The sequence below is a fragment of the Ictalurus furcatus genome, chromosome 28 (assembly GCF_023375685.1).
Source record: "Ictalurus furcatus strain D&B chromosome 28, Billie_1.0, whole genome shotgun sequence".
Taxonomy (NCBI): Eukaryota; Metazoa; Chordata; class Actinopteri; order Siluriformes; family Ictaluridae; genus Ictalurus; species Ictalurus furcatus.
In genome coordinates, this window is record NC_071282.1 from 6,238,642 (window position 1) to 6,259,816 (window position 21,175).

Sequence of the window (21,175 nt, forward strand, 5' to 3'; positions counted from 1 at the left end):
TGTAAATAGGCCCAAGATGTTCACAGCAAACCTTAAATTAGAGCATTAAACTTATGAAAAAAAGTAATTCATAGTAGATGCAATTGTTTAATGTTTCACTGAGATAACAGTAGGCCACAGTGATCTTTAAGAAAACAATATTTCAAAACATATTATTGAAAGACATTCATACATTTTCATCCTAAAATATGTTAAATTTTATCCTGTATGACAGAGCTGGCTAAATGTTTTATAAAATAACTATAATTATGTACAGAATTATTATTTTCCTCCTGTTGTTGGCGGTGCACATGTTTGTGTTTGACAGACATAATACAATCAAAATTATTCAACGCCCAGTGCAAATCAGGTTTATTGTCAAAATGTACAGACTTTAGCTGTTTGCAATGAACAAATAAAACAAAAGCAATTGAAATAGTTCAACATGAGTGTTTTCCACAAATTCAACTAAAAATGCAGCTTATAATGATTTCTCCAGTCTCAAAATGATTCAATCCCCTGAATAGAATCCCTCACTACAGCACAAATATGCAAAACAGCTGTTGACTCAAGCACACCTGATGCAACTAATTAAGGGATTCATTAACTGCACCAGGTGTGCTTGAGATGGAACACATGAAATACCTGAATTGGCTAGGGGTAGAAAACCCATGAAATACCTGGACGGGGCAGAAAAAGGAGGCTATCAACGGCTGCAAACAGATTTCTGAGAAGGCAGGTTGTGAAAACCATTGAGTGACTACAAAAGACCTGCAGCAAGACTTGGTGGCAACAGGCACTGAGGTTTCAGTGAGCACAGTATGGCGCATACTAAACGCAGAAGGTTTTCATGCCAGAACTCCGAGACGTACGCCACTACTGACCCAAAAGCACAAGAAAATCAGCTCAAAATCATATAAATAAGCCACAGAAGTTTTGGGATTCTGTTCTGTGGAGCGATGAAAAAAACGTCTTGTAACTTTTCATCATGATGGATCAGTGGTATGTCTGGAGGAAGAATAATGAAGAAAGAACACTCTGTTCACAGTCAAGCATGGTGGTGGCTCGGTGATTGGACCTTCCAACAGGACAATCATCCCAACCATACCTCAGATTCCACCAAGGCTTGGTTGCAGAAGAAGTTCTGGAAGATTCTACCGGGCCATCACAGTCACCTGACTTGAACCCCATAGAAAATCTCTGGTGGGATTTGAAGAAGGCGGTTGCAGCACGCAAACCCAAGAATATTTCTGAACTGGAGGCCATTGCTCATGAAGAATGGGCTACGATTCCTCAGGAACGCTGCCAGAAGCTGGTGTCTGGCTATGCATCTCGTTTGCAGCAGGTCATAACAGCAAAAGGGTGCTCTACTAAGGACACTAAAGATCCTTGCCATGAAGGGGTTGAATAATTTTGAAACTGGAGAAATTATTATAAATTGCATTTTCAGTTGAATTTGGGGAAACCACTTGAAGCATTCGTCGTGTTGAACTGTTTCACTTGCTTTTGTTTGATTTGTTCATTGCAAACATCTGAAAGTCTGTAAATTTTGACAATAAACCTGATTTGCACTGGGGGTTGAATACTTTTGATTGGAACTGTACAGTAGAAAAATGATGAACAGAAATATCAAACGCACAACAAAAAAGTGTTATCGCCTGTACCCTCAGTGTAGCAGTGCATGCTCAGCGTCTTCATTATAACTGTTAAAACTTGAACTTTACTAGAAACACTGAGATTAGGAGAGAAAATCTCAACGGTTTAACAAAGTTTTAGGTAATCACAGTGGCAATGCATGTTTAGAATAATCTGACCATCAGTAGAGATATTTGCATGTTATATTTATTAAATCAGTGAAAGAAAAGACAAAAAATGAATGCTCCATGCAGCAGCCGGCGTAATGTAATTCCTGTATGGTGCTGTAATGTTGCTGCTGGTGTAAAATGGGCTTAATCTGCAAAACTGAGGTTCTTAATAGAGATTCAGTTGTACTGAAATATAAGAGTAAAAAGTAAAAAATTATATTGGTAGACACTAATAGACACTTTGCAGAAAATACATTGGGAGTAAAATCCCTCCCTCTCTGCCGTAGTCTGTATGCTTGCATTTGAATGAGCTAAACTTCAGCTAATTTTTTTAGCTCATCTGAATGAGCTAAACTTTAGCTGCTAAAGTATAATAGGCTGCCTTATTTGGATGTATTATTTGGATGCCTTATTTCATCCAAACTTGGCTTTGCATCAGGTGTATCAATCACACTCGGCTAAAATAGTATCAAACTGATGCAGATGAGTTTACAGGAGTGATGAAGTATCGTCACTTAATATTAATTGACCGAGTCGAGTGGCAGCGCTTGATAGCAATATCATCATAGCTGTTTGAAGCCTCCTGTTTATATGTGTAGGAGTTACTACAGACAAACCCTAGAGAGTTGTTCCATTATGGTTATAAAGTATCAGATGCCGTTCCCAAGCACCCCCCCCAACCACCAGGTCCAAAAAAACTTTACTTAGTATTTCCTCCAGGATACCAAGTGCATTCTATAATCACAACAGACAGTAATACAACGAATGCTGGGTAGTGCTTTTTTCCGTCTTATAGAGGCAACAGAAGAAGCAGTCTTACCTCCTTTTTCAAAGTACAATCATTAGTCATAAGCTAGCAGCACAATACCAATTCTACTTATAAAGTCATTGAAATTTCTGAACTGCTTAAAGTCCAAATAAGTAAATGTTTGTTTGTAAATAATTAAGTCTTACTAGCTAGATTATCCAGAAACGGTTATATTTTTCAAACTGTAGCTAATGTTATTTGTCAGGGGTTTTTTTTTGGAAGTATTGTTCATTTTATTTTTTATGATTTTGTACAATTCTTTTCAGTATCTTTTTTTTTTTTTTTTTTTTAGAAATTATTTTAAATAAATAAAAAAAAAATGGATCATATTTATGACAGAAAATGAAATATTCTGATTGTTGAGCACCTTGAAACTTTGGTTAAGTGTTTTGCAGTTCACACATAAAATTAAAGAAATTATTATTTTGCTTGCCAAATAAATATTTATATGTAGTAGTTTTGCACAGTAATATATTTATGGTTATATCACTATATATCATTTGACATTTTCTCTGTGTTCATTAAAATATATATTTTTGTTTTTTTACATTTTTAACAATGAAAGGCTTCAGTAATCTAATGTGTGGAAACCCCACACACATATGTTAAGCAGAGACAGAGCTCACAGTGGCTCCATTCATATAAAAATAACTAATTTGGCAAGACATTATATCGTGACATGCGTCCTGGCATGACTTGTGCGTATTAGGGCCAATAATGTAGGCAAGTTGTTTTTCTATATACTCCTGGAAGCCTGAAATACTTTTTGTGACACTGGAGGAGCAGGTGGGTGGATGAGAGGAGGGTGTCGCGTCATGCATCAATCCCAAAGCATAAGAGGGGTACATGTGATGCAAGAGGTCTTTAGTTTACCATTCCTGACCTTTATAGTATATAAAGTAAATAACATTGATTATCTTGTTGCAGTGGCACCTGTCAAGAGGTGGGATATATTAGGCAGCAAGTTACTAGTCAGTTCTCAAAGTTGATGTGTTGGAAGCAGGAAAAATGGGCAAGGGCCAAATTGTGATGGTTAGACGACTGAGTCAGAGCATCTCCAAAATGGCAGGGCTTGTGGGGTGTTCCTGATATGCAGTGGTTAGTACTAAAAGTAGTCCAAGGATGGACAACTGGTGAACAGGGTCATGGGCACCCAGGGCTCATTGATGCTCGTGGGGCGTGAAGGCTATCCCGTCTGATTCGGTCCCACAGAAAATGATGAAAAATGCTGGCTATCACAGAAAGATGTCAGAACACACAGTGCATTGCAGCTTCCTATGTATGGGGCTGTGTATCTGCAGACTGGTCAGAGCACCCATGCTGACCCCTGTCCACTGCCAAAAGAGCCCACATTGGTCACGTGAGCATCAGAACTGGATCATGGAGCTACGGAAGAAGGTGGCCTGGTCTGATGAATCACATTATCTTTATTAATTATTCCATCAAGTAGATGGCCGGGTGTGCGTGCATCGGTTAACTGGGGAAGAGATGGCACCAGGATGCACTATGGGAAGAAGGCAAGCCGGCGGAGGAAGTATGATGCTCTGGGCAGTGTTTTGCTGGGAAACCTTGGGTCCTGGCTTTCATGTGGATGTTACTTGGACACGTATTACCTACCTAAACACTGCTCCAGACCAAGTACCTCCCTTTATGTCAACGGTATTCCCTAATGGCAGTGGCCTCTTTTAGCAGGATAACGCCCTGCCAAACTCCGTCAATTGTTCAGGAATGGTTTGAGGGACATCACAAAGTGTTCAAGGTGTTCACTTGGTCTCCAAATTCCCCAGAGCTCAACCTGAATGAGCATCTGTGGGATGTGCTGGACATACAAGTCTGGCCCAATGTCTTTGTGCCAGATTCCACAGCACACCTATAGTGCTCTCCACTAATATTGCCACCCTTGGGAAATATGAGCAAAGAAGGCTGTGAAAAATTGGCTGCGTCCGAAATCGCGTATTACCCTACTACACAGTAAGTGAAAAGCAACTAACCAAGATGCAATTAACTTCTGCAATTCTCTAGCTGTGATCCTTGGAGATTTTTTGGTCACTCGAACAATCCTCTTTACTGTGCGTTGGGACAATATAGACACACGTCCAATTCCCGGTTGATTCATACCATTTCCAGTTGACTGGAACTTCTTAATTATTGCCCTGATGGTGGAAATGGGCATTTTCAATGCTTGTGCTATTTCCTTATAGCAACTTCCCATTTTGTGAAGCTCAACAACCTTTTGCTGCACATCACAGCTATATTCCTTGGTCTAACCCATTGTTGTGAATGACTACGTGAAATTGGCCTATATGTTGCCAAATATTTATACCCCTTACTTATATATAAGTCATGGTTAAACAATTTCCTGTTCCTTGTCACCCAGGTGTTCTAAATAAAATGTAAAATATCAATGGGAATATACTTCAAATATATTTTACTCATATGAATACATGGGGTGCCAATAATTATGGCACACATATTTAACAATTTTTTTTTTGATAAACCTCTTTTTTTTGTTTTAAATTGTTTGCAATCCATGAGAGTAGAGGATTTTTAATAATTTTTTTTTTTTTTTTTTTACAAAAGATCAAAAGGTTACCAAGGGTGTATATACGATGTGTGTATATACATATATATATATATATATATATATATATATATATATATATATATACACGCACACACACACACATAGCCGAAGTCATTATATTTTTCTAAGAAAAAGTGTCTGAGGTAACACATCGTATTTGTGCCCTTTTACTAAGTATTTTTACTTTTCCTAAGTGAAAACAGATGTGTAGTGCAGTGTGATTCAGAACGAATAGTGTGTAATCACATATTGGCTTCTGGTCCATAGAGTTTCAATATTATTATATATTTCTGTGTAGTTGGTGAATATACAGGCATCTTCAAATCAAACCAAGCCTGATGTGCAGTGCAGTTACATTTGTGTGAATGTCTGAATGTGCAAGCTAGTAAATAAAATAAAAGACTGCTACTTGTATGATGATCCCTGTATTTCTCTGTTTTTGATTTTGCTGTTAATGCACATATCTCTTTGTGTGTGTGTGTGTGTGTGTGTGTGTGAGAGAGAGAGAGAGAGAGAGAGAGAGAGAGAGAGAGAGAGAGAGAGATGTAAATCAGTGGGGAGTGAAAGAGATGGAACCATTCTCAGGGTGGCTTGCTAATGACCCTGAAAAAAGGTCACGTATCTAATCTCACTCTGTGACCTCTGCACTTTTGTCCTTTTACACAATGCGATGCTGCACATAAAAAGAGCACATAAAGGAGCTCCTCAGATATTTATCAATGTTTTTGTGCTCCTGTTTTTCTCTTTCTTTTGTAGCCAGGAAACCTCATTCTAAATGGTATGAAAGGTAGTAGTGGGAATCTGTCGAGACGTTTTTGCTTTAATTCAGGGTTCCATGAAGTGATAATGAAATGGTTCATTATGCATCTTGACACAGCTTTATTTTTTTTGTCTCAAAACCTGACAATGATTTTTTTTGAGTTATCACCAAATTCTACTTTTAAAACATCATGAAAATGAATGTCTTTTTGGTGTAACTTATTACAACATATTTTTATATGTAAAATCCACACAGGACTTTTATGTATTTTATAGATATTCCATCTGGCAAAAAATATCACATCATTACTTTTTTCAGGCTGGATTTTTTTTAGATTATTTTGCAACCAAACTCATTTCCCTAGAAAAAGAATCACAGAGACCACTTAGGCCAAAGTAACTTTTTTACTATTATTTCTAAAAAAAAAAAAAACAACAAAAAAAAAACAACAGCAAGAAGCGTATTTAAGAAATTTGATATTTAATTTCTCTTAAATTTCTATTAAATTCTCTGATTTAATATTTAAAAGCGCAATAAGTGGAAAGGTGATTGACAGGCAAGCGAGTATTTAAATATGTTTAAATACTGAATGTGTTCGCTGATGTTGGTTTATCCTTTTTTAAAACAAAGGCAGTCTTCACAGGTGAAAATCAGGGCTCAAAACAAGAGCAGCTATTAATTCCATTCATTCTATTCATGTCCTGTCTTCACACGGGTGTCACTAAAAAAGCGTGCACTGTTGCGCTTTGGGCAGTTCATGAGTGCCGAAGCATTCAGCGCAAAGGGAAATCCGTGACGGAGTCCCCTCCCAAGGGCGACAAGGGCGCCCCCCGGGCATTGTCCAACTAATACCTGGTTGTTTAAGGAAGCGAGGAGCAGACATGAGGCTGGGTCGTTAGACAGGATCATGGCTTAGGAGGCAGTGTCGTCGCCTCAGACAGAAACATGTCTTGGGTGGCCGTCTCGTCGGCCTCAGAGAGGAACTTGGAGTGTGAGGTCGCCTTATCGACCTCTAGCAGAAACATGGCTGGATAGACCAGTTCATAGGTCTCACATTGGGGCTCAGGAGATGAGGTAGCCACGTTGACCTCCAGCTGGAGCTCGGCAGGAGAAACCACCTCGTAGGTCCCAGCCTGGAGCTCAGGAGCTGAGGCCACTACGTTGACCTCTGGCTGGAGCTCTGCAGGGGAGACCACTTCATGGGTCTCAGGCTGGGGCTCTGGAGATGAGGTTGCCACGTTGACCTCCTTCTGAAGTTCTGCAGGGGAGACCACCTCATGGGTCTCAGGCTGCAGCTCTAGAGATGTGGTCGCCTCGTTGGTTTCAGGCTGGAGCTGGGCTGTGGAGGCACCCCTGTCTGCCTGGGGTTGGAGCTGGGCTGTGGAGGTCAGCCTGTTGGCCTGCTACTAATAAGCGGTGAACGGCAGAACAGGCTCGCGCGTTATACTGGTCGTCCCCCGCCACCCCAAAAGATCATGCAGGTTGGGGGTGTACTCTGGACTCCCAAGCTCCTTTATAAATAGTTCCACAAACTGAGATACATTGTTAAGTCCACTGGATCTTGTACTGGCCAGATGCTCCGCCCACTGGCGGGCTGGGCCAAAGAACTGGGACAAAATTAAGTCTAGCCACTGCCTCTTGTCAGGTTTGGGGTTCTCCAGGCACGAGAAATATAACTGTCAGTCAAACAAGAAATACTCAAGGTAAACAAAAAATCCAACATAAGGATCTTGGGGATCCATGGCAGTCTGTTGAGGAAACTTGATTGATTTGAATCTTGGCATGGTGTTTTTTATTACCCTAGCATGATGTCTCTTCTGCTTTCCTGCTGCATCCATGTTGTAGGTGAAGTATTCTGTCATGTAATGAGAATATAAACGGATGCAAATGCAGTTAAGAGTTTTATTAGAAGAGAGGCAGGCAGACAAATACAATACAAAAGGCAAAAACATGGTCAAAAAACAAGCGAGGGGTCGGGCGATCGGTAAACAACATGAACGGGACTAAGACAAGAATCAAGAAATGGGAGGCTATAAACAAGATCAAAACCATGAAATGACATGAGGTTAAACAGCTCAGTACGGTACAGACACTCAATACTTCCTGGGGAACCAAGACACAAGAGGGATTTAAATACACAGATCATCAGAGTGTCACGATCTTGCCGGCAGATGGCGCTGTGGCGATGACGTGCACGAGCTGCTGGAGAGCGCGTGCACGTGCTTGAAGTGTGCATGGACGCTAAGACTGCGTTTACAATGGACATGTGCACTTGTTTTTGATCCTGTTATGTCCCCGCCCGGTTCAGTTATTGGCGGAGGTGCGAGGGTGTGTTGTGAAGTGTTGCCAGCTGTCAGCAATCAAGGTAATTGTGTGGTTATTTAAATCCCTCGTGTTGCTGCGCACGACGGGCAGTATTAGCGTAGCGTAGAGCACAATAGAGTAATGACGGAGTAAAGGAAAGACGGAATGTATAATGGTGCCAGGCGGTAATATGTCCATGCTCTGTCTAGTTTCCTGTTCCTAGTTTCATGCTCTAGTTTAAAGAGTGTTCATGCCAGAGTTTAAAGAGTGTTCATGCCAGAGTTTAAAGAGTGTTCATGCTCTAGTTTAAAGAGTGTTCATGCCAGAGTTTAAAGAGTGTTCATGCTCTAGTTTAAAGAGTGTTCATGCCAGAGTTTAGAGTGTTCATGCTCTAGTTTAAAGAGTGTTCATGCCAGAGTTTAAAGAGTGTTCATGCCAGAGTTTAGAGTGTTCATGCTCTAGTTTAAAGAGTGTTCATGCCAGAGTTTAAAGAGTGTTCATGCCAGAGTTTAAAGAGTGTTCATGCCAGAGTTTAAAGAGTGTTCATGCCAGAGTTTAAAGAGTGTTCATGCTCTAGTTTAAAGAGTGTTCATGCCAGAGTTTAGAGTGTTCATGCTCTAGTTTAAAGAGTGTTCATGCTCTAGTTTAAAGAGTGTTCATGCCAGAGTTTAGAGTGTTCATGCTCTAGTTTAAAGAGTGTTCATGCCAGAGTTTAAAGAGTGTTCATGCTCTAGTTTAAAGAGTGTTCATGCCAGAGTTTAGAGTGTTCATGCTCTAGTTTAAAGAGTGTTCATGCTCTAGTTTAAAGAGTGTTCATGCCAGAGTTTAGAGTGTTCATGCTCTAGTTTAAAGAGTGTTCATGCCAGAGTTTAAAGAGTGTTCATGCTCTAGTTTAAAGAGTGTTCATGCTCCAGTTTAAAGAGTGTTCATGCCAGAGTTTAGAGTGTTCATGCTCTAGTTTAAAGAGTGTTCATGCTCTAGTTTAAAGAGTGTTCATGCTCTAGTTTAAAGAGTGTTCATGCTCTAGTTTAAAGAGTGTTCATGCCAGAGTTTAGAGTGTTCATGCTCTAGTTTAAAGAGTGTTCATGCCAGAGTTTAAAGAGTGTTCATGCTCCAGTTTAAAGAGTGTTCATGCCAGAGTTTAGAGTGTTCATGCTCTAGTTTAAAGAGTGTTCATGCCAGAGTTTAGAGTGTTCATGCTCTAGTTTAAAGAGTGTTCATGCTCTAGTTTAGTGTTCATGCTCTAGTTTAAAGAGTGTTCATGCCAGAGTTTAAAGAGTGTTCATGGCTCAGTTAAATGAGTGTTCATGCCTTAGTTCAACCAAAACAAACCACACGTGTCAAAAGTAAACAAAGTCAATGTCACTGAAAACCTGCTGGAAACGCGCCGTCGTGCTTCGGGCAGTTCATGTGCGCTGAATGCTTCGGCACTCATTATATCATACAGTACATGTAATCTCTCTGTAAAAACAGACATTTTAATAATTCACAATCTAAAATCATGTCACCCATCCCTATGTTTAAGCATTAATAAATACTTCATGGCTATAAATAAGACACATCAGTTTGAAGTGCTTAGGTTTTGTATTCTATCACTTTTTGACACATATGGTCATCTTTAATCATCCTGTTTTCATCATCAGCTTTTATAACCTTCACTACTCAGAGGATCTGCTACAGAAGCTGCGATGGTTCATGTTTAGAAAACCTGAGTCGCTTTTTTCATATGTTGATCAGCGTATTTATATATAAAATGCCGTTTTCTCATTTCAAATCCAATTTGAAAGGAACTTGAGTCTAGCATAGATGTCTACAGTAGTTGAGCCAATGATGTTTGTCTTTCTTGAGAGATATCAGATGAAGAACCATTCCAAAAACTTCAAGAACTAATGATTAAATGACACTTGCATATCTAAATTATGTCCAAAAGTCCTATTAAATAGTATGTCTTAACACCTAGTAAAATATCAATTGAAATATTTTCAGAGCAGAATATAATGTAAGATTTAGTATTTTGTGCAAACTGATGATGAAATTTGGTTAGATTTGCAAGACAGCCCTATACTTTTTTTGTTACTGCAATTTAAACTACGAATACGCCTTTTTACCTCTTTCTCGCTGTAAGGATCTTCTTTATATTCTCTGTCTGTATTCTCTCTGTATGCATTATTTCCCTTGTCTCCCACCTCTTTCCTTTTCTCTTCTCTCTCCCTTTGCTTTCCCGGCTCGGCTGTGTGAGAGGCATGATAACGCATTCATAGGTTCTCTGATGAGATCAATTATGCGTCCGCAATCACAACAGCACTGATTTATTCCCTCTCGAGCTTTCGATTCTCACTCTTTGTGTTTTGTAAGCGCTCTTCAGAAGTGGATGTGGCCCTTTCCTGTGCCTTTCAGAAGCAAAACATTAAAAAATATATTGTGTTTTAAACAATACAGACATTAATCTTCGTGCATGACATTCTTACTAAGGGTTTAATTTACGTTTCACACACGTATACACACATTTTTTATCCCCCTGCTGGTCGTGACCAAGTGAGAGCAAATCGTAAGTGTGCGTAGGCACGTGTGAATTCATTAGAATACTTACTGCATCAATCAACTATCAGTCTCAAATCCTGTTTGTTTTATATATATATATATATATTTTTTTTTTTTCTGGAAGAATGGGCCTCTTTATCATCAATTTCAAATGCAAAGTATCTCACTTGACATCTACGTGACTCTCACAGAATAGATCGCTCCAAGACCTTGAGTTTTCTGTTGAATTTGATAATACAAACCACCGAGCCAAACAATAATATCCTGATTTTTTACATTTTCTTTCAGTGCCATTCCACTTCTTTTTCATTACTATGTTTCATCACCATCTTCTTCTCTTTCTGTATGGGGTTTCACGGGGGTCCATGCTCAATCCCCTTTGGTTTTCTTTCTATACAGTGGTGCTTGAAAGAATTTTCTATATTTCTGCATAAATATGACCTACTGTAAAACATCATCAGATTTTCACATAGGTCCTAAAAGTAGATAAAGTGAACCCACTTAAACTAATGAGACAAAAATATTATACTTGGGCAAATCATTATACTTGACAGAAGTCCTGATATTTTCCTTTAGAAATCGCTGGCATAATTCAGAATTCATTGTTCCATCAATGACGGCAAGTCGTCCTGGCCCAGATACAACAGGCGCAAACGATGATACTACCAGCACCATGTTTCACAGATGGGATAAGGAAGATTCTGATGCTGGAATGCAGTGTTTTCCTTTCTCCAAACATAACATCACTCATTTAAACCAAAATATTCTATTTTGGTCTGATCCATCCACAAAACATTTTTCCATTAGCTTTGTCCACATGATCTTTAGCAAACTGCAGATGGGCACCAATGTTCTTTTTGTAGAGCGGTGGTTTTCTCCTTGCAGCCCTGCCATGCACACCATAGTTGTTCAATGCTCTCCTGATGGACTCATGAACATTAACATTAGCCAATGTGACAGAGGCCTTTAGTTGCTTAGAAGTTACCCTGGGATCCTTTGTGACCTCATGGACTATTACACGTCTTGCTCTTGGAGTGATCTTTGTTAGTCGATCACTCCTGGGGAGGGGAACAACGGTCTTGAATTTCCTGCATTTGTACACAATCTGTCTGTCTGTGGATTGGTGGAGTCCAAACTCTTTAGAGATGGTTTTGTAGCCTTTTCCAGCCTGATGAGCATCAACAACTCTTTTTCTGAGGTCCTCAGAAATTTCCTTTCTTTGTGCCATGATACACTTCCACAAACATGTGTTATGAAGATCAGACTCTGATAGATCCCTGTTCTTTAAATAAAACAGGACGCTCACTCACACCTGATTGTAATCCCATTGATTGAAAACACCTGACTCTAATTTCACCTTCAAATTAACTGCTAATCCTAGAGATTCACATATTTTTGCCACTCACAGCTATGTAATAAAGGATCAGTAACCAAGTGTAATATTTTGTCTCATTTGTTTAATTGGGATCTCTTTGACTACTTTTAGGTGTGAAAATCTGATGATGTTTTAGGTCATATTTATGCAGATAGATCGAAACTTCTAAAGGGTTCACAAACTTTCAAGCACCACTGTATGCTGCCACTACATTTGTTACTTCAGATCGAGTAGGCTTGCAGTGGGTTCAGAAAAGCACTTCGGAAGAAATTTTGTTGTTTTCATTGTGTCGGAATTCCTCGTTGTTGACGACCGATAGCGGCTGATCACCAAGAACAGCATACTGGGTAAGGGTGGTTATTTTCACTCACTCAGCTGCCTGCAGACATTTTCTCACCATGCCAGCAATGAACTTCTCGTGCTCAGATTTACGTCTAAGATGTTTTTTTTATCAGGTTACTTGTTTGGTAGGAAATGCTGTAGTACCTCCTCTTGACATTTTCACAGAACACAAAGCTTTGCTTTGTTTGCTACTTCCATTCTTTGTACTTGCATCTAGTGTTCAAGCGCACACTGTTCATCAGCTCATCTCTCTCATTTTTAACAAATTTCAGCTCATCTCCATCAAACATTTGCACACGTAAAATTGTGTGAATACTTTTGGAAATGCCGAAGACCCCGTTTTAGTTTGAAAACTCCGGGCTCGTGTTTCAGTGTAAACAGACCAAAATGTAGACTTTTGAAAATGAAGGTGTGGCTCCGCCCACATTCACCCCCGATTGGGTCTTCTGGATCATTGCGTATCCTTCCCTGATTCGTCAAGTCCCTATCATATGACCATTACTCTACCTTGATCGTATACACAACAACACGGAGATTGAACCGCAAGCTTTGCTGGCTTTGTCGTCATTCTTAGCAGCCATTGTTCAGTTAAATTCTGTATTTTATAATACTGCAGCTGCCTACATGCGCAAGAGGCGAGCTATGATTAGAGAAATCGGCAGCAAATCTCATTTCAAGTCCTACGTGGAATGACAGTTTGGACTTGCAACCAACTTTCTGTTTTCACTTGTATGCGCATGCCCAGTATGCATGAATGGTCATGTGACCTGCATTTTCGGTCGTGTAGTGTGGACAGAGATCGTTTCTGAAACACAGCGGAAACGCCAGTGTGGATGAGGATCGTTTTCATTTTAAAACACCATTTTAAAACCAAAACGCACTAGGGTACACAGGGCCTCAGTTGTCTAGTCTCACCTCCGACGTGCCGTCATTGGTCATTCAGTCATCAAAATCATTGATTAGACAAAATTATTATATTTGTCAAAACGTATTTGTGCTGATGGGACGGGCTGATTACTTTAGTCCGTGTTATGGCTGTACTAGGATCGTTAAAGATTGTTAGCAAAATTAATGATGCTCAGTGCCAAGTTTTTACATATTAGAAAAATACCAATTAGAACATACTGATTTCTATATCCACAAAACAACAGGTAAACATATATATTTTTATATATTATTATAAACTGTGTGGTTGCCATGTTGTGACTGGATCACACGTTGGTCTTTCCTGATTTAAAAAAAAATGGATATGGTATGGGTATAGCGTATACGTATTTCACCATGAGATACACCGACATGACAATTATTTTAAACTGTATCATGATATACATGCACACAGTGAGAGGGAGCAAGAGAGAAGCGTGTGCTGACCCACAGGTGGATGAAAGTAAAAGGGGGGGAAATGAGAGAGTGGGCGCAAATGGAGAGGGGCTGGGTGAGGTTCTATCGGCTGTTGCTTAGCAACCAACGTCGTTCCGTCTGGAGGATGTCACAATTTCCCAGTGCAAAAGAGATTACATTGTGTCAAAGGGGATTGAGATGCACACACACACACACACACACGCACACACACCAGAATGTGCTTCATACATTACCGCGAGTCATTTACAGGTTGTAGTGAACGTAGAGTAGCTACTGAAATACACAATCTCTTTCACTTCACCCATTCACACTCGCGCAAACACACACACACACACACACACACATGTAATTTGTCTCAAATTGTATGTGCAGCTGGTTCTCCATTGTCACTGAAGGGCTTTCATGTAAACATCAGTGTGTGTGTATGTATTTCTGTGCGCCAATTATTTGGTGTTGATAGCAGAGTTTGTGCCACAGTGGCCTCACTCACATTTTCCCACTTTCCGCCCCATCTCCCTCTCTCCTTCTCTTTCATAATCACGTTTTATTTCTCACCTCCAACACAAACTCATTTAACTCCAGTTGAGTCACTTTTGAAAAAAAATTATAATAAAGTGGGGACTCTCTATGAGGAGAAAAAATGGGCGAGGCAGTGAGAGAGAGAAGGTGAAAAGAAGGGATGAGAGGGATGAAATTCTGCTCTAAGTGTATCTCATGTTTTCTCCACAATGAGATACATTTACTACAAAGAATAAAAAAAGAAATAAATATGTGGAAATATTTTCATAAAACATATTGAATGTCAATATGTTTTAAAGGAGGCCTCAGGCTCAGGCTTGTAAAGCTTACATTCATGACATCATGGCCACAATTTAAAAAAAAAGAAAACATTTTTTTTTGCAGTGCAGTGTTTAAATCCTTCAAATGAACTTCGTCAGCCTTTTTTTCAGGGGTAAAATAAATACCTTGGTAGAATACTTTCACACCTGATGTTTTTTTCCCCTCTAACCCCAGTGCAGGTGGGTGAAAAGCAGCCACTTTTCTCGAAAGTGCTGCCGCCAGCATTTTTTGGTCACAATGGAGCTTTCAGATAATTTTTTTTTCTTTCTGAGAAAACAGCATGATGCCAAACACTTTTTTAATAAAAACAAAAAACTTCCCAACCAATCAGGTTGCGAGTTTCAGGGCAGGCAAGAAAAAAAACATCAGGCCACACAAGTAAATCTGTTCTGTTGATTTTCTGCCTCCAACGCTACAGCAAATTCAAACACCATCTTCATAAATAGAGCGTTAAACTAGTCTTTATTTCGTCTTTCTTACTGAGCATTAAAACAATCTGATCTAGATAGCTATTTAGCCGATACTTGCGAAGAACATTGTTATGGTTACAGTGTTAAAAGGGCCCTAATGTGCTATATTGTAGGTGTAGTTGGTTGAAACTGTCTCATGTTGATAATGAGAATAGCTCTGAATGTGTGAGAGATTGGGATTGTCACTTCATTCAAGCCTGCATACACCTCCACGGCATGTAATGTATCATGGACATGGTGAGATCCTGACGAACTGTTTTGTGTCTCTTCACAGCTGATCTCCAGCGATGCAGATGGAGCCATACAGAGAGCCGGAAGGTTCAGGGTGGAGAACGGTTCACTAGATGAGGTGAGGACTGTACTCCGGGGTAGCACATATTGGACCCTCATGCTGTGACCTCTGGTTTTGGGGTCGTTTACGATTATGTTTTCGACAGTTTGAAGTGCTTGCCAATGAAGCAAGCATCAGCATCAGAAAACGTTATCAGTAGTCATTTTTCTTATTCTTCTTTACAATCACATCCATTATCTCTGCCCAACAACAAGACAGCCATTTTAGATTTTGTTCCTTGCAGATTCATCAAATTCCAACAAACAAATCTGGTCAAAAAAGTGTCAGGATGTCCATGATGCTAAGTTGCGAAGGAATTGTTGATATCTTAAACAGTGTTGTTATGGCGAGGCGATCAATAAACATATTACGTCTCATAAACAGGAAGCGTGGCCTTAATTCCAATGTAAATCAGGCAGCATATTGTGTTATCCACCAAGTGCAAAAGAAATGTTGCTGTCCCAAATGGTGTTGCCATGGTGAGGCAGTCAATTAATGTGTGATGACGCTCAAACAGGAAGTGTGGCGTAAGTCCAGTGTACATCTTGCAGTGTGGCTCACAGTTCACGTGTACTGTATGTACAGTGATGCATCATAAGAACAACCACATGCCAGTACTGGCTCATGAAACAGACACTGCAGCAACACTGGAGCTTGAGCGCACCACTTGCTGCTTGCAGGTCTATTTTTCTTTGGTTCCTCTGCAAGAAATAAAACCTGGGAGAAGAGAAAAAAGAGGTGAGAGCATCACTGTATGACCGTGCTGATTGAAATTCAGATGGATCGACAAGCTCAAGAATCAAAACCAAGTGATTCAGTGTTTACTTAATTAACCTGAGCAGTGTTCACCTACAAATCAGACACCCCTGTTTGCCCCCACTCCCCTTCCTTTTTATATTTACCCCGTGTCATCTCAAGGGAAATGAACTAGATTGACAAGCAAATCAAAACACGCCTCTGGACTGGGGACCAAGTCTGAATATGTGCGATGTGCATTGTGGCTTAATAACACTTTAACAGCTCTTTGCATTTGTAGAAAAGTTAGATTACAGATTACAGAGTCTGAGGGGGTGGTAGGGGTGTGTGTGTGTGTGTGTGTGTGTGTGTGTGTGTGTGTGGTAAAAGGGCGTAGCTTGGCATGATTGAGCTGCATGCATCGACCCATGGTCCTACTAAGGAAAGATTTATTGACGAGTGTGTGTGTGTGTGTGTGTGTGTGTGTGTGTGTGGTAAAGGGGCATAGCTTGGCATGATTGAGCTGCATGCATCGACCCATGGTCTTACTAAGGATAGATTTATTGAGGGTGTGTGTGTGTGTGTGTGCACGCATGTACATGTAGACGTTTACTGTTCATCAGTATGCAGAATGCAGCGGCTGTTCTATATCATTTTAAGCAGTGGCCAGGCAGATTGAGGTTCTAAGGGTACTTTCTTGCATAGTAACCTGTTTGCCTAGTACAAATAAAAAAAAGGGATTATTTTGGTGTTATTATTATTATTTCACATTGTACATATATAAATGACTCAAAATGTAAATAATAGCTCGATATGAATGAATTAATGAACAAAGGAATGGATTTAGAATTGTGTTCAGGTGATGTCCACAGATCACAGACTGTTGTCTCTTTTTTGTTTTGTTTTTACTTTTAAAATGAGCAAAACCAAATTGGGGTTTCTATGTTTATATTATAGTGTATATTACATTTAAAATTGTATTAAATAAAACATCACAGCTTTCATTTAATCAACATACATTTAGTTTCAAAATATGTTGTGAAAGGAATAGTCTGCCAAGTCTGTGACATGGCTAACCAAATGGAGGGAAGTGGCCATAAAATGCCATGAAACTGGTGTTTTAGAGCTTGTCTTGTAACTGTTGACACAAATAGGCCTTAATATTTTTAAAAAGCCAAACATTTGTTTTGTCGATATTCGTATTTTAATTCTCTAGGTGAAAAAAACTGACGACTCTACTGATACTGTAATCGTCCGAGTTGCTCTTTAGAACACACATGTCCTCTCCCTGAAGGTGTCGATCCACAGTAGCAGCTAATTAGCAGCAAACATGACGCTTGTGTAGTGTTGGTCATGTATCTTCCCACACGTAATTCCCAGTCCAAACAATCCCTTGTGTGTTTAAAGTGTGAGTTTAAATGTGTGCCTGCGCTCATTCTCAGTTTAGAATCCGTGCTTGTTCAGATGGATCTCGGCTCAGTGGATATAAAAAATCGACACACTCCTGTTAAAATGGCAGGTTTTTGTGATGCAAAATATTTGAAACCAAGCTAAAACATCATATTTTTTAAGGTGATATAGCAGTCAACAGAATTCAAGTGAAAAACAGATAGAAATGTTTTAGGGGGAAAAACAGTAAAAAAAACCACAAACCCAGTAACCTAATTACACAAGTGTCTACACCCTGTTAGAATTGGACATGTGACTGTGCTCAGAATTAACCAATCACATTCAAACTAATGTTCAAAAGCAATTAAAAAACACACGTCTATCTAATCGATACTCTGATTAAGAAACTAGCATGTAAACAGTGATTATTGATGAGCTTAATCCGATTAAAGTCATACTCGTAGTAAACACAAATGGAATTAAGACGTGTGGAGTATTCCTGTTTTAGTCGCATTATCAAAGTGCATTACAGACATGTACACACCTTAATCACACTATTAAAGTCGTGTGGGAGTTTTCACCGCATTTTCCGACAGGACACGTACACACACGGCAGCGTTCAACCGTTTGACGGCAAACAAGAGAGCACGGCTGCCTCCGAAACTGCGTACTTACCTGCTATATTGTAGGGGAAATACATGTATCTCAGCTGCTATATAGTAGGTAAGTACGCAGTTTGGGACGCAGCCCACGGCTTCAAGCAGTCGTCTATTTGCACGTACAGCATGACAAATAATTAACTGCACTTGAAGCTTTCGTAAAATTAAAACTGAAACACCCAAAACTGTATACGGTCCATAACGAAGATGAACTGTATGTCGATACGTGAAATTCTGGAGGGAACGTCGGACGGCGTGGCGTGGGGACGTAATGACGTGTGCCGTTAACCGATCTATGTTCTATAACATGTAAAACAGGAACATGAAAGGAATATTCTAAAAGTAACTCATGTAAACACCTTAATCAGAATATTGTCTTATTCAGAAAAGGTCAATAATTAGATTACTGCTGTCCATGTAAACGTAGTCAGTGAAATGATTATGATTAACCCCAAGTAAAGATCAGCTTTTTCTGTAGGAATTTTTTGACCTCTTTTTGGTTTCAGCTGACTGCTGAAGACTGCATGTTCTCTGCACTGCCATGGTCCTCAGAGAACATGCAAAGCATGTACGAGAGATCACTGTCAAAGGTATTGATAAGGAGAGGGTTCCAAAAGAATTTTCAAAGCATTAGATGTACCATCATTAAAAAGTGTAGAAAATGGGGCATGACAGTGACATTACCAAGAGCAGGATGTCCCTCTAAAATTGACAAAAGGACAAGAAGAAACTAATCAGGGAGCATGTAAAGACACCTACAGCAACATTAAAGGAACTGCAGGAATATCTGGCAAGTATTGGTCACTCCCTGCATTTGAAAAAATTCTTATGTTTCCTATTAGTCTTAGTCTCATATTCGTCACGTGTCTGGGCTCTGAGGTAGGGTGGCTAGACAGAAGCCCTTTCTTATGAAAAAGAAAAACATCCAAGCCTGCCTAAAGCCTCTGGTATACTTATTTTATTTTTTTTTACACATATGCTAGTGTATGTACACTGTCATACACATAGCCTTTCAAAGTATACTTCATTAAAACATGTAAAATAGCAAATATGGCCCAAATCCCAAATCAGACCTGGGCCTTTTAGTGTGGATTTCTTGAGGTAATACCCAAGTCGGGTGAAAATTTAAAGTGAATGGCCTCATTGGAAATATATTTACTGAAAAAAATGTCGACCCGTTCAATACTTATTTCCCCCACTGTAGGCCAGATTCCCTTAGGGGGCTTCTCATTTCTTATTTGTGCATCCTCGTTTCCTGTCCTCGCTACCTTTCATTGCGTCTTAGCTCCATCCCCTTTGGATGCGAGGGAAGGATGCGAGGATGAGATGCGAGGAGAGACGAATCGAAGCATGTCGAATGGAATATCTTCGCTGTCTCAAGCGTCACTTCAAAGCGACGTCAATTAATGGTGACTGTGCTCAGCTGGATGACCTCACTGCGCTTCAGGGATCTGCCGTTATATTGTTTGAGCTTGGTTAATAACAACATTCTTTTTCTTTTTTTATTAATTATTTCACCCACTGTAAATATGAAAAAACATACATTGTGTATGTATGAGAGAGTGAGATTTTGCAGATATTAAGACATGTTCGAGAGAGTGTGTGTGTGTATTTTAGTTGTCCAGAAAGCTGTTTCTCAATATGATTTTATTTCGCTTCCTTGTGTTAAATGGCAGTCTTTTACCTCTACCTTGCAAGGAAGCCCAATTGCCCCACTGCCGTATTGCTGTAACAAACGGCCCACACTAGCAATCCGAGACCCAGTGGTTAGAGTCCTTTGCTCTATGATACAAAGTCACAAGTGTCTGGAAATTGGCACAGTTGACGACAAGCACTCTTTAAACCCTTGGCTGCTTTGTTGATCTTTTTTAGATTCAATGGGGAGTGTGACAAATTTCAAACGCTTTTGGCTGTTGTGGAAAATAGCTAAACTCTTCAACATGCTCTCTCCCTGGCTTCCTTGTTGAAACATCACATCAACGCAGAAATATGGAATCCAATCATGACTCTCGGACACTTTCATGGGCACTCTAAGTCAGACTTACTTTCACTGGTACAACTGTGAGTGATGACAAGCAGTGATGTTACCACTGGTGTGCATGCTGGAGCTCTATTGCTGTCAAGCTAGATAATTATTAGATAATTATAGATTCATATGGAGATCATGTCTAGGTTTTATTTTTATTTTTTTTTTTTAAGAATTCTTAGAAATCATGATAAAAGATTTAGTCTTCCTGAAATGAGTGGCTAAAAATAGACAGGAAAATGAGCATTTCCACAATTTCAGTTTTAAGTAGAGTAGTGGAGGGTGTTCTGATATTATCAGGTGTGCAGAGAAAACTGCCAATCGCCAAAGCTAAACTGGATGGTGGATTTTTAGGTGTTTCTGCAGTATTGAGCAGTAAACAGTGAAAAAACATAATAGTACAGTGGTGCCTGAACTCTTTAGAATTTTCGATCTATCTGCATAGATATGCATAAACATTTTCACATGCAAGTCCTAAAAGTCGACAAAGAGAACCCAATTAAACAAATATAAAAATATTATACTTGGTCATTTATTTATTATATTATACTTGGTCATATTTATTGAGGAAACTGATCCAATGTTACATATCTATGAGGGGCAAACGTATGTGAACCTCTAGGATTAGCAGTTAATTTGAAGGGGAAATTAGAGTCAGGTGTTTTCAATCAATGGGATTACAATCAGGTGTGAGTGAGCGTCCTGTTTTATTTAAAGAACAGGGATCTATCAGAGTCTGATCTTCACAACACATGTTTGTGGAAGTGTATCATGGCACAAAAGAAAGGAGATTTTTGAGGACCCCTGAAAAAGTTGTTGATGCTCATCAGGCTGGAATAGGTTGCAGAACCATCTCTAAAGAGTT

The 21,175-nt window shown here is 39.5% G+C and overlaps 1 protein-coding gene across 4 annotated transcripts in view; it reads left to right on the forward strand.

Annotated features, from left to right (window-relative positions):
* garnl3 (GTPase activating Rap/RanGAP domain like 3) overlaps nucleotides 1-21,175 on the forward strand; it is a 100,465-nt gene that overhangs the window by 44,436 nt on the left and 34,854 nt on the right. For all 4 annotated transcript variants that reach the window (XM_053617684.1, XM_053617685.1, XM_053617687.1 and 1 more), the window contains exon 3: nucleotides 15,445-15,519. In XM_053617684.1, coding sequence (XP_053473659.1) covers nucleotides 15,445-15,519 — 75 coding nt within the window. The remainder of the gene's footprint in view (nucleotides 1-15,444; nucleotides 15,520-21,175) is intronic.